Raw genomic sequence first — 13036 nt, forward strand, 5'->3', positions numbered from 1 at the left:
AAGGCCAAAAGATTCAAGGGTAGCGTGCAGGTGTCTCTTTCTCTGCTAATCTATAATAATTAAGATACATAACATAAGCATTCATGCAGTACACAGGAAGATAATAGACTGAAACTAGATGAAGACTGGCATTTGCACATGGCAGCTTCTAGTCAGTAGCCAGCAATTAGCAAGTTATAGCAAATCTTCACTTTATCTTCTGGAGGGCATTGCAAAGGATCCCCATCTCACCTGAAAAGAAAATAATCAGAGCAGTTAATCCTAAAGCTGGCCCATTTCTAACACTCTTGTATGTATTCACCCTTTATATCCATTCTCTGAAAGAATAAGGTGAAAAAATAAATGCTGGATTGGACGTGATTATTAGGGTCTTAGTGGAGTAAGGTCTGCAGAGTCAGCCCTTTGCCTTCATCAGCCATACAATGATGGCTCACAGGATCAGAGGTGCTGGCTTTTAGCAGGCTAGACAATGTTAAGGGGTAAATGAATTAGGAAAAAGGCTAGAATGGCAAAATGAAATATGATTAAAGCCAAGCTTTTCTTTTTCTGCCTTATTGAGAACAGGTAAAGCACACTTCAGAATCCATCATGAGGCCCTCTGGCCTTTCCTAGCATCTCCACTAAAGCATTCTTACTTGATATTTCAGATGTAACCAACTCCAGTCAAGTGGAAAAACTATTTTGAATCTTGGCTAGAATCAGGAAGCAATTTTTCCAACAGAAAAGAGATGTGTATGGCTTGAACTTGGTCAGGCTGAGAACATTAAATGCAACCAGATGAAATCTGCTTTGTGGTTGCTATTTTTGATCCAAGTTTTGAGGAATTCAAGGTAACAAATCTGTAGTTCCTTACTATTGATAGTGTCAGCTAAGTTCTTCAGCTGCTTTGCATTGTCCAAGACTTCAATCCTTTGGGTGTAGGGATTGTACCGAACAGAGAAAGGACGAGGGATCGTTTGAGCAAATTTCCTGAGGCAAAAAAACACAAAAACATAAACAAACTTGAAAAGCTTATTTTTGCGGTAAGTCACTCTTTTATTGGTATGTGCATTTGATGAGGAGAATAAGAAAATCTGTGAGAGGAAATAAATTAAATTCCTGCTGAGTGATCTGAGACCTACAGCATTCTGTAACACTCTTGAATCTGCATTTGCTCTTACTACCTTTTTTCTTTTTTCCAAACAGGATTAATTATGTAATTGGCATGGCAACACTGCTCCTGGTATAGGCCAACTACACAGCTATTTGGATTTGAACTTGAAAACCTCATTTTCCTTTCAGTAATGCAAAATATAAGAATCCTGATCCAAGTCTGCAATTTCTGGGAAAGTAAGGTCAAGTACCTATGCCATCCTGACATATTAAGGAACAAGCAGAATGCTAACATCTGGCATGGTTGGTAGTGGCCTTCAGGCCATTGCAAAGATAGGAGATAGTCAATGGAGTAAAGCAGTATTCTTGCCAACCCTTATCTGAAGCCTTCCTTTCTGCAAAATAGTTAATTTCATGGCAGACTCTGAATGGGATGACATGGTCAGAGCTATTGTTCCAGGCTCCTTCTAGACCCCAGCAGGATACTGGTTTATATATCTGTTTTGGATTACTGAAGTTATTGCTGAAAGAGGAAGGAAATCACGCAGGAGTTGATTATGGAGCCCCTGATTGTGACTCAGTATGGCAAATCCCATATACCCAGAACAATGGAGTAGACTGGATGCCACCTCCACATTTCTCTTTCAGTTTATTCCTAATTAGTATTAGCTAAGGCCATTGTCTCAAACTGCAGTGTGAGCAGGACACAAGGTGTGACAGTGGGAAAAAAAAAGGTTAGCTAGGATGGCAATTTGTTTAGTGGTATCAGTCCAGTTTTCCTAAGAGGAGAGATGCACATTAGAAGGCCATCTTCCCAAATCTCAGCTGAAGGTAAGATCCTAATCAGAAGATGAACGCCTTAAGATGAAAAATATTTTAGGTCAGCCTCAGTATAATTTTTCAGGGATGTTTTCCATTGCACACAAACACACATGACCAGGTGCATGCCACAAACACAGGCACTGGATTAACCCCCAGACACTAATTCAATTTAATCAGTTTTCCAGTTTGGTCATTGAAACAATTAAAGAAGTTCCAAGAATGTTTTTATAGGCAGCATCTTCTGTTTTCTCAAAGAATTTGCTACTGAGTTAGAGTATACAGAGAAGAAAGGAACCATGTGTAGGATATTAATAGCACAACACAAAAAAGAAGGCCACCTTTCTCAGGTATTACCCCAGAGAAAATGGCAAAAGGAGAAGCTACAGGCTTATGACAACTGAAGAAGCAACAGGGGAGGTAGCTAGGAAGACTTTGGAATTGGGGAATGTGGGGGCAGCACAATATCCTGGATCTCTTTATGTGTTTATCTGTGAATGGGAAAGAGGGAGAGAGAAGAGACTGCAGGTCTGGGGCAAGTCCCTGTATGGCATCTCCAAGTGAAATATTTGTTAAGTGTGTACCAAAGCTAACCCCTAGTGGCTTGACTAATATCCAGAAACATAGTGGTGCTTTTTTAAAGAGAAACAGAAATATTGTTGTGAGGTGGAACCGAAGCTGAACAACACAGTCTGAGCCATTCCTGTTTCAAAAACCAGAACTGAACCTGGACTGTTATTTCAAAGTCTTGTTGAACTGGACCTGAGTCTGTATTTCAGTCACAGATGACTGAAAGATTTACTGTGTAGCCCTGTAGTCTTGTAAACACGCTGCTGGTAACAAGCTGGAGGCTCTCTATTAAGCTAACCACACAAGCCTCAGGATTGGGATTATTAGGATTGCTTGGAGTTTTGTTTAGTTGTAATAGCAATTGTCTAATGACCATGTGGCTATTACCTAATTTGTCTTAGTTTTGCTTAATTCTGATTAATTGTGTGCTATTATGCCTGTTGTTAATAGTTTTTATATAGGCAAGAATAGCAAGTAGTTACACTGCACATAGTATTAATAAACTAAATCTGACCCTAAAGTAATCACAGAATCATAGAATGGTTGTGGTTGGAAGGGATCTCTGGAGATCATGTATTCCAACCTACAATGATGTAGCATAACAAAGCATCAGCATGGGCTGATACAAGAGGCCTTGAAGGTGTGAGCACAGGATGAAGCTGGGGGTCCCCAGGGCATCAACAACTCCCCACCGGACAGTTATTTATAGTAAAGCAAACTTAGGAGCTGAGAGGGAAAACAAAACAAAACCAACAACAACAACAACCACAACCAGTTTTAGGGGAAACAAAAGGGACAAATATTTGACATAAATTGTGAAGTGAGAAGCAACACAGATTTGCAGATCAATGTAGAGAAAGAGCAAGATGTAAAGCATGTTAGAAAACATAAAAATGGCCCTGAGGAAATCTTGGGCTGAGGAGGAAGAAAGGAAGCATCAACACCACCTGCCTCCTCAAAAAAGAGAGGAAGAAACCCCACTAATTAACATCACAACCCTGCTCTGAAGACCTCAAACTTTTGATCATTTGACAACTCTACCCTACCCCGTCAGACAGAAACTGTTAGCTTAAGACTTAAAAGAAAGTGTTAGGGTGAGCATAACTTCAGAGGAAAAGGAATAGATACTAGGAGATTTTTTATATTAGAACTTTTAACTATAGCATTGTTAAAGAGACTTGTTTTGCATTAATTAGCTAGCTTTGACCCTAAGTGTTAGTATCATTGCAACTGGACTAATAATTTTTTGCTGCATTTTGGTTATACAGATGAAACTCTAACAAAAAACTCTAGACTTAATGTATAATGTATCTTCCCTTCATTGTCCTTAACAACATTTTGAGTGTAACAACTACTCAGTCTCTTTAACCAATTCACATTTTTTTGTAGTGTCTCTGAAAATATTACTGTCAATCCAAAACCCATTACAGAAATGGGATCCAGTGTATTGTCAATGGACAACAAACTGGTTCTTCTGTGGAATGATTGGATTACCTTAGCTTTTCTTTAGCATCTTTAAAACTTTCAGCAACGTAGTAGACAGGCTGGAACTCAGTAACAGGGTACTTCTGCACAGAAGTCTTCTCCAGGACAAGAGGCTGAATCTCAGGCTTACTTGATAAACAATACTATGAGCAAAAGGGTAAGAAATTTATGTCAGTTAAAAAGTGCTTGAATTTGCTATGAAAGAAAGAGCTCTCAATGCCACCCAATTTCAGACAGGAAAGAGCTGTTCCTGTGGAATACAATGATAATGTCACCTACTAGGAAAGAAGCAGGTATGAGTCCCCTGTGTACACTGACACATTTAGTAGAGCTCTTCCATGAAGTATGACATTTCATGCTACTTCTATGCGCAAAATAAGAAGCAAAATAAGAGTCTGAAGTCATTCAGAGATTTGAGAGACCATAAACTTCTTCGAAATGCTGTTTTATAGAACATACCTGCAGTTCCCCAAATGAAGACAGCAGTCCTGCACCATATGCCTTGAGTGAATCGCCTTCCTTACATAGTCCAAACTCCACTGTAAACCAATAAACCTAGCAAGAAAATTATACAGAAGCATACAATTAATGCATCATAAAGAGCAGGCGCACATCATTGATTTGAATATATTTGCAGTTTTAATTTCTATTGAAAATGTTGCCATGTGTCAAATATCAACTGTATAAATACAAAAAATATCCCCACAGACTGAAATTCTCCTGGAAGGGGCACAGTGCTAGACTTAGTGTGCCTGTGAATCAGTTCAGTTCCCTGACAAACACAGTTGTGTTTTACTGTGCTTACATTTGTCAGCAGAGCAGAAACAACAAAACTATAGCAAGAAAATTTCATTTTGGCTGGCCAGCCCAGTTGAAGCCAGAACCTTAGCTGATCGAAGTTTGTGTCCTGTTTCACACAGAGGTTGTCCAGATGCAGCAGCAAGAGAGGGAATAAGCTATTAGTGCAATATTGAAGGAAGATGATCTGTGGCTTAGTATGATATCCTGGTCTGTCATTTTGAAGGGAAACGTGCTCTGGCTCAGAAGAACTACCTCATCTGTCAGAAACAGTACAGATGGTGCAATGGTTTGCCCAGGCACTGAGGATGCTGATCTCATAGACAAATCCCTGTTTTTAGTTGAAGCTTGTGACTCTGGGTCTCAGTAGTCTCAGAGTAGGATTCAGGGTAGCCACACTGACTGCAGAGTGCATCATCTGCCTGGGAAAGTGGAAAAGAAGGGACATTCACAGGTAGGACTGCTACCAAAGCTGCCTCCTGAGATTTCCTGTGGGGATGTAGTAACACATAATATCTTCTTGCCCAATATGTTTGTGCTGGAGGAAATCTTGTCTAGGCTTCTGCGTTTAATCACAACTGTCACTTTGAATAAGGGGTGCCAAAGTTATTTTCCTTTAATGCAACTGTTTCAGGGTGGGGTTTTCCAATCATGGACTTCACTCCATTCCCATTCAACTCTATGGGAGTTCTATCAGTGCTTTCAGTGGCAGAAGAATTAAGACAACGCAGGGTGCTTTGGAAAACTGAGCTCTCATTTATTAAATTACCGTAGCGAGTTTCTCGATGAAATCATCTGGAGCTCCCAGAGATGCCAGTCCAATTTCCTGTAACAATAAACCATTATTCTTCAAGCTGTTTATTGCAAACATTCTTCCTGTCTCATCTTATGTAATTTCTCACATTTTAAACGTTACCATTGCTTACTACCACACACAAATGTTTACAGGACATGTTCCTATCATGCAACATCAATTTTAAACCAGAAATCTCTCCAGAAATGAACAAAAGGTCCTGTCCAAATGTCATTTACAAGGCATGATCCTTTGTGTCTGGTACAAAGCCCACTGAGGTCAAATAAAATTCTTTTTTTGCTTTGACAGGCTTTTGATCAAGTCTACAATGCACACCCAAGAGAATGATACAGTCAAAAGGAAGTAAATCAATCACACCTACACACCTGAAATATTTCTCTTTGTTTGAACAGGCCCTGATTGCAGGAGTTTTCCTGGAGCCTTGAATGAGTTATTTTTTCTGAAGGACAGGGCATGATTTGAAAGAGCTTGTTCATTCTTGGCAGCTAATGGAGACTTTCCTGGGAGGCTTGCAACAGCTGGATTCAGAAGACAGCCACCCGAGACTGTATATAACCAGACACCTTTCTCAGTTTGTTCCAGTGAGGGCTGCACAATGCAAAAATCAGAGCACCTCACACACACACCAAGAGCATGGGAGCAGCCATCACCATGACAAATCCTAATACGCCAAGATGCAGTAGGGCTTATCTTAAAGGAAATCCTCCATTCCGGGAAAGGAGGAGCCTGAGCGCAATATTGAGTGCTTACTAACTACATGAAGTTGCCTTTTGTCTTGTGAGCTGGATGTTACATAGCTCATTTTGCCTTCTTTCCCTCTGTCCTTTTTTCCTTCCTCTCTCTCCTTCTGTGTCTGTCTGCCCTCCTGATTCTTTCTGACTTTCTCGCTTTCTGTCTTTTCATGTTTTCTGGTAAGATACAAACAAAAGTTTACTCCTTCACTTCTTTAGCTTTGCAAAAAATTTGCCTGCAAAAAAATACCTCACACAAGACAGACATTTAGTGTTTGGGTGTATAAGTTCACCTAAGTGATTTGTGTCAAGATTTCAAGCAATAAATAAATCAACCGCAACCACTCTTAATATGCTTAAAGGTGAATCCACACCACTTCTCATAGCTCTTGGCTCATACTCTGAATTAACTAGTCTCTTGTGTGATCAATTATAAAAACAGTACAACCACTGAGTAACTTACCTGGGAAAACTGAGCAAAACTGGGATCAGCAAAAAGAGGCACATGTCCTAGCAGCTCGTGGCAAATATCACTGCAGGAAAACATGACATCTGAATAACTTTAATTTAGGAAAAGTTCAGCAATGCTGGATGAATGCCCTAGAGTCAGAACATAGTCAGGAGTGCAGTGCCTTTGCTCCTATCAGCAAATAATGTTCAGGACTCACAGGAAAACATTTTGCTCTAAAATGATTCTTGTGTTGGAAAGGGTCGCACACTCCAAGGTTTTCAGTGCTTTCATCATCATACATCCCTCAGAGTAAAGATGATATATTATTCATTTTTCCTTATGGAAGAAAACCATTCATTCAACTGCCCACCCAGCTCAATAAAGCTCAGAAAGAAATCACCCAACTGAAGGGAAAATGGACTTTTCAGTCACAATGACAAGAAACCTCTTTAGATCAAGTCCAAGATACTAAGACACCATGGTGTCAACATGTACCACAAGAGCTCAACTCCAGTTCCTGTTCAGGCCCACAGCCTGAGGTGGAAGCTTGCCCTTCCTCTGGTAGGACTTCTTTCATTGCAAGTTGAAGCTGGCAGCTGGGCAGGCATGTTTGAGGATGGACTCACCTAGGGGCTTCTAGATTTTTCAAAGACAGAGAAGTGGTTTGGTGAGAAGGAAAGGGGAGAGGTATAAGATGCTCTCAGGAGGGCAAGTCTATGGAAGACATTTCAGCCTGGCTTTGTGCATGATGAGAAGGGGGTAAGGAGAAGCAAGGAGGAAAATCAGAAGTATGAGGGATGGAAAAATGGAGGGGAAAAGGAGGCTGTGGAAAGGACTAGGAAGCAAAGAAACAGTAAGGGAGGGGAGAAAGAATTACAACAATATGAAGCAGAGGAAGAAAATTGTTTTGAAAATAGCAAGTGGAAAAGGACAATGGACAGGGACAGAGAGAAACATTACAATACAAAACTGAAAAAGAGAAGGAAACAATGATCTGAGCTTCCTCTGTCTTGCTGCCAGAAACTAGCTTGCAACATGTTGAGTCATTCCTGCACAAGATTTCACACCACTGTTTGGGTGTTAATAGCCTTTGTACACTGCTCTCTTGCTTCCCAGCCACCACGCAAGCATGCCTTCAGTAGCAAAACTGTCTGATCAGTCCCATAAGAACTTGCAGAAGAGGATGCAGCTTGTTAAAAAGAGTAGAAATCTTCTGAAAATGTTTTCAGAAGAGAGCAGTTGCTTGGCCGCTCTCCATTAGCTCTGTTCCCGGGAGCACTCCAGAGTCCCACATGGTTATTATCAGTTGGGCTGACCCTGCTGTTAGTCTGCTGCAACTTTACACACTTTCTGTGTCAAAGTACTTACGGCTCTGGTGTGTACATGGGTTTGGACGCGTGGCGAATATACTGCGTAGAGTGAAATACTCGGAATGCCAGCCCAGCCAAGAAGTCCCGAGAGGAGAGCAAGCCTGCAACAGGACGCAGGCGAAATCCAGTGCAGGCTGAAGGGACAAAAAATGGAATCTTAAAAAGCAGCTAGTGTGCTTGATTTTTCTTTGTCTAGACTCCTCACAGTGGAAGACATTTGTTAACTGTTTTCTTTGCTCTCCCTATGCCAAACAGAGCTTAGTTGTGAGAGAGTAGGGAATGTTCTACCCATGTGTACCACCGTCACAGTATCTGAGCATCTGTACCATCATACCCCTGGAAGTTTTAGAGAGGGAGCTGGGACACACGGATGTAGTGATGTGCCCAAGCACCACAGGGAGCCTGTGATAAAGCAGGGACTACTTTTCCATCTCTGGAAGCACCACCCCCACTGACAGTTGAGGCCTTTCATTTCATTTCAGTTTTTATATGCTTCAAACTTACTTTGCAAAAATTTTGAAATATCCTCAAGTTGTGGAATGTTATCCTCCTGGTAGCCACAGTACTTCTCCAGCAGTGGGAACACGTGGTTGTGCTCATAACAAGCATGAGTTGGATAGAGACTCTTCAACTCCCTGAAGACAGTGCCCCATGTTTTCTTTTCTTCTTCTGTGTAGGTGACTCGAGGAATAGGTTGGCCACTGAAAAGAAAATAGATACCCTCGATAGCAGCAACAGAGAAAATGTTCTATGCCAGCAGCATTATACTCAGGAGTTTTACATGGGCTGGCCAGGAGCTGCTGGTGCAGAAGGAGAGTTGCCTTTTGTCTGACAAGCAGGTGCAAAAGGAGCCTCACTTGCCCCTAGGCACAAGCTTGGAAGTACCCTACTGACCTCAGCTGAGATACTGGCCTTTAGACAACTCCTTTTATTAATGTGGTAATGTGGTAAAAATAATATATTGCTTATTTGTGTTATCAAGATGTTATTCTAAAAATATTTGCTGGCTGATGGTTTCAATTTATTTGCATTTCTAGATATGGAGCAGCTGTTGTATTTCTTGCTCTAATACACATAACATTGATTGTTTTGTTACAACAGGGAAATCATCAGCTCCAGAAACCTGTTTCTTGGAGATGCGGAGAAATTCTGAGCTGTGCTTCATGCTTTAACACATGCAGACTTAAGCCACTTTGATGCTATTTAATAATAAAAAAAGAGTAATTTTGAGTCAAATCCCACCCTCAAGCCTCCATGTCTTTAGCTCATGTTGAAGCTAACAGGAATTAGAAAATCACAAGCAATATAGTTTGGCCTCCTGTGAATAGTCAATTCCTTAGCAATAATGATAGGGCCATAGGTGAATCCAGCAGCTTTGAAAAATCAAAGGGGTTTAAGGAACTTAATAGGGTTAACATCACTGCTGGAATAATGCTGGAGCCTTCTAAGCCCCAGAGATCCATTGTTAAACTCTTGATGATACCCCACCATCTCCCACCCCCTCATTTTTTACTTGAGCCTCAGGGCAGCTCCTCTGGAGCACCATAATTTTCTCTCTCTCTGTGTCAGCCCTCCTTGATCTGTGGAGCTTTAAACAGCATGTTGAATTATGAGGATTGCTGGGGGATTGTTGGCACTGGGGGATTGTTGGGCACTCCTAGTAATCTTCAGCCACTTTTAAGGGCTACAGGGGGAAGCTATGGCTTAAAAACCTTTCAAATTTCAATTAAAAATTTCAGGGAACAACAGGGCCAGAAGCAAAGAAGGCAGAGGGAAGAGGCAAGCTAAAAGCAAAAAAGCAGAGAAGTCAGGGAAATGAGGCATACAACAAAAATGACCAATAAATATGTCAGAAGAGAAGACAAAAGAGCAAAGGCAGAATAGAGAAGCGAACAGCAGGAGGCAAGAGGACAAAACAGGTGCAAGAGAAGGGACACAGAAGTGGATGAAATTCAAGGTAGGAAGAACAGTAGGAGACAAACAACCACAGAGCCACCTCACCTTTGTAGCTGACTTCACAAGCTAAGCATATTTGCCATTCCAGATACTTCCCATGAAGCCTGATAACTTTGGTTGTCCCTTTCCTCCTGCATAGTCTCTGCATCTCTGTTCCCCCAGCTGGAGACACCCCTTCAACCTCTCCTCCCCACTGTAGACCATGAAAGGCATATCTGCCAGGTGTAGCACCCAGGGGCAAGAACATCACACATCCATCTGGGCCTTCCCAAATCAACACCCAAAGTCACAAAAAACATGTGCTTTCTTTCCACAAGTCCCAGAAGCCCAGATGTGGGCTTTCACAACCTGTTACTGGAAGACCCGCCTGGACATGTTCCTGTGCGACCTCACCTAGGTGTTCCTGCTCCAGCAGGGGGATTGGACTAGATGATCTTTTGAGGTCCCTTCCAATCCCAAACATACTGTGATACTGTGATACTGTGACCTTATTGGAAAGTCCAAGAACTTCTCACAGAAGGTGCTTTTAGGACATAGGCCCTGTTTCCAATGTATCTGAGGATCTGGACAGAAGACTAAATATCAATTAGTTACATCTTGGATTATAATGGTTTCATCTTCCTAAGATGGTTTCAGTTTGAATCTTGGGGGGAGATTTTTTTTTTGCTTTATTTCTACATAGGATTTGATGAAAGCCTGAAAACTAGAGATCAGAATTTGCTATTCATTATGTAGGAAAGGTAAATTTTCTGTGGGATACCTATAAACAGACACTAGGTCCACCCACACGTAGCCACAAAGTTTCATCCAAATTTTTAAACTATAAACTGGGCTCCTGACTTTTTTTTGCTTTCCATCAATCAGTCGAATTTTGTCTCTCATTTTGTGATTAGATTATTAGCTCTTCGGCTCAGGGACTATCTTTTCATTGCAGTCCTGTGCAAAGTGAAGCCCTAAATGTACAACATATGTTACTTTATTCTTTACAATCACAATTTTTGGCAGTCTCAGCAAGAATAAGGCCCAGTAGTACTGATGCAAATGTGTGAGTTGCTCTGGGAACAGAATTTTCTCTCTTCCAGATCTGATCACTGAAAGCAATCAAGCAAGCCTTTTCTAACTGAGTTTATCATCTCTATTCATTTATTTTTCTTGGGAAATGAGAGCTCAAATTGCTGATTGCAGCTGGGTCAGACATGATAAAATTAGAGTATCAGGAACTGGATTAGCATCAGAACCATAAGTTATTAATTATTTTAATAGTGTACGCAGCTCCTGCTTTAATGTAAATGTAAATGATAGGCACTTCTCCCTTAGCCCTGGTTTAATGGAGAGAATACCAGAAGCAGATTTATTCAACACTCAGGTCTTTGTAGTAGCAACGGAGTCTACTACTCAATTAGACAACAAAGCCAGGGAAGAGGGGCATTGTGAGGAAAGAAGGGAGGCGATGTTATCTTCTGAACATGTGCCTGGAACAATTTACTTTTGTTTTACTGTGATTTGGGGATAAATACATGAACAGGAAGATTTAAACACATGACAGAGAAAAGACAACAGCAAGAGGATGCTTATGGAAATCCAGGGATTGCCAGCAGCATGAGAGCTTTAGGAAAGGGCAAGAGATGTGGGGTTGCTTTCTGCCCACACTCTCAGCACTCACTGCCTGTAGTTGTAGGCGATATCTGCAAACTCCTTCCTCCGGGCCCGGTACACAGGATCTTTGAACCCCTAAAGAGAAACAGCGATGGTCAGTTCCTCTGTAAATGCAGGTGGTGAACAACATTCCTCTCACTGAGCACCCTTGGGCATGGCTGGTGCAGTCCAAGAAGTGCAGGAGGACAAGTGGGGAAGCTGCCTTCATCCTGCCCAGCTCAGGTGCTCCCTGCTTGCACAGGGAACTGCTCCTTCCCCATCTGCAAGGCCACCAGGTCAATCATTCAGCCACAGCCTCCCAGCACCTCTTGCCCCCCCAAGTTCTTTCATTTTCTTATTTCCACGTGCTACAAAAAAGGCAAACATGCTCCTTTACAGAGTCAGCAAGGTGCTCCCACAGGAGCAATACACCTCATTAATGAAGTGTTGGTCAAAAAGAGGCAGCCAAGGGTCTAAAATGTGTGCTGTTCAAGATTAACCTGGCATAGAGGTATTTGTGATTAAATCCCATATCACTTTACTAAAACCACAAGCTCCTTTATTTTCTCTTTTTCTACACTCTGTGTACTGTCACACCTATTTACACCAGCAGCTGGGTTTCCTTTTTAAGGCTTAACCTGCTCACTAACTAATTCTAGGAATTGGAGCAGAGATGCTTAATTCCTTTTAGTATCTTTTGTTGTTGTTGTTTTCCTTTTTCAAATACAATCTTGGTCTATTCCCACATGACACACAAGGGGGCCATTGACTCAGTGTATCTCCTTTCATTCTGTCTTTCATATGTGACCACACTGAACATCATGAATCATTGTACATGATACATAACACATCTCAAATTAAGCAATGGGTAGTGAATGACTAATCACCCCATCTCAATTAAACTAATAGCAGCAATTTTTGTTGCGCTGCATGTAATTTATTTATAATCACCCTATCCCAATTAAACTAATAGCAGCAATTTCTGTTGCACTGCATGGAACTCACTGTGTTTTGACAAATGAAAATAAGTTGTTGTTTGCTTGGAGAGGGAATAGAAGCAGAAATTATTCTTGTATCTGGAAGAGCTGTAAAACCGCTGAACAAGTTGTTTTTATCAGCTAACCCGATGAACAAAACTTTCTGATTCTACCATTTAAACCACAAACTTTTCAAAACAGAGACATTTTCTTTTGTTCTGTCTCAACATACAAGAATCATGTCAGATTTAAAAACCACATAACAAGGCAACAAGCTCAATCGTGTGTATGTGATCAGAGATGAAAAAAAACAATCTTCCTATTACATCTCTGGTCTA

At 41.2% G+C, this 13036-nt stretch overlaps 1 protein-coding gene across 1 annotated transcript in view; it reads right to left on the bottom strand.

Moving 5' to 3' along the window:
• Positions 1-115: 115 nt before the first annotated feature.
• Positions 116-13036, bottom strand: part of PAH (phenylalanine hydroxylase) — a 40905-nt gene continuing 27984 nt past the window's right edge. The window contains exons 5-13 of the mRNA XM_082057684.1: positions 11750-11817; positions 8635-8831; positions 8129-8264; positions 6773-6842; positions 5534-5590; positions 4426-4521; positions 3976-4109; positions 854-969; positions 116-231 (exon numbers count right to left, since the gene is read on the bottom strand). Coding sequence (XP_081913810.1) covers positions 188-231; positions 854-969; positions 3976-4109; positions 4426-4521; positions 5534-5590; positions 6773-6842; positions 8129-8264; positions 8635-8831; positions 11750-11817 — 918 coding nt within the window. The 3' untranslated portion in view covers positions 116-187. The remainder of the gene's footprint in view (positions 232-853; positions 970-3975; positions 4110-4425; positions 4522-5533; positions 5591-6772; positions 6843-8128; positions 8265-8634; positions 8832-11749; positions 11818-13036) is intronic.

Source organism: Streptopelia decaocto (genome assembly GCF_964273445.1).
Source record: "Streptopelia decaocto genome assembly, chromosome: 1".
NCBI lineage: Eukaryota > Metazoa > Chordata > Aves > Columbiformes > Columbidae > Streptopelia > Streptopelia decaocto.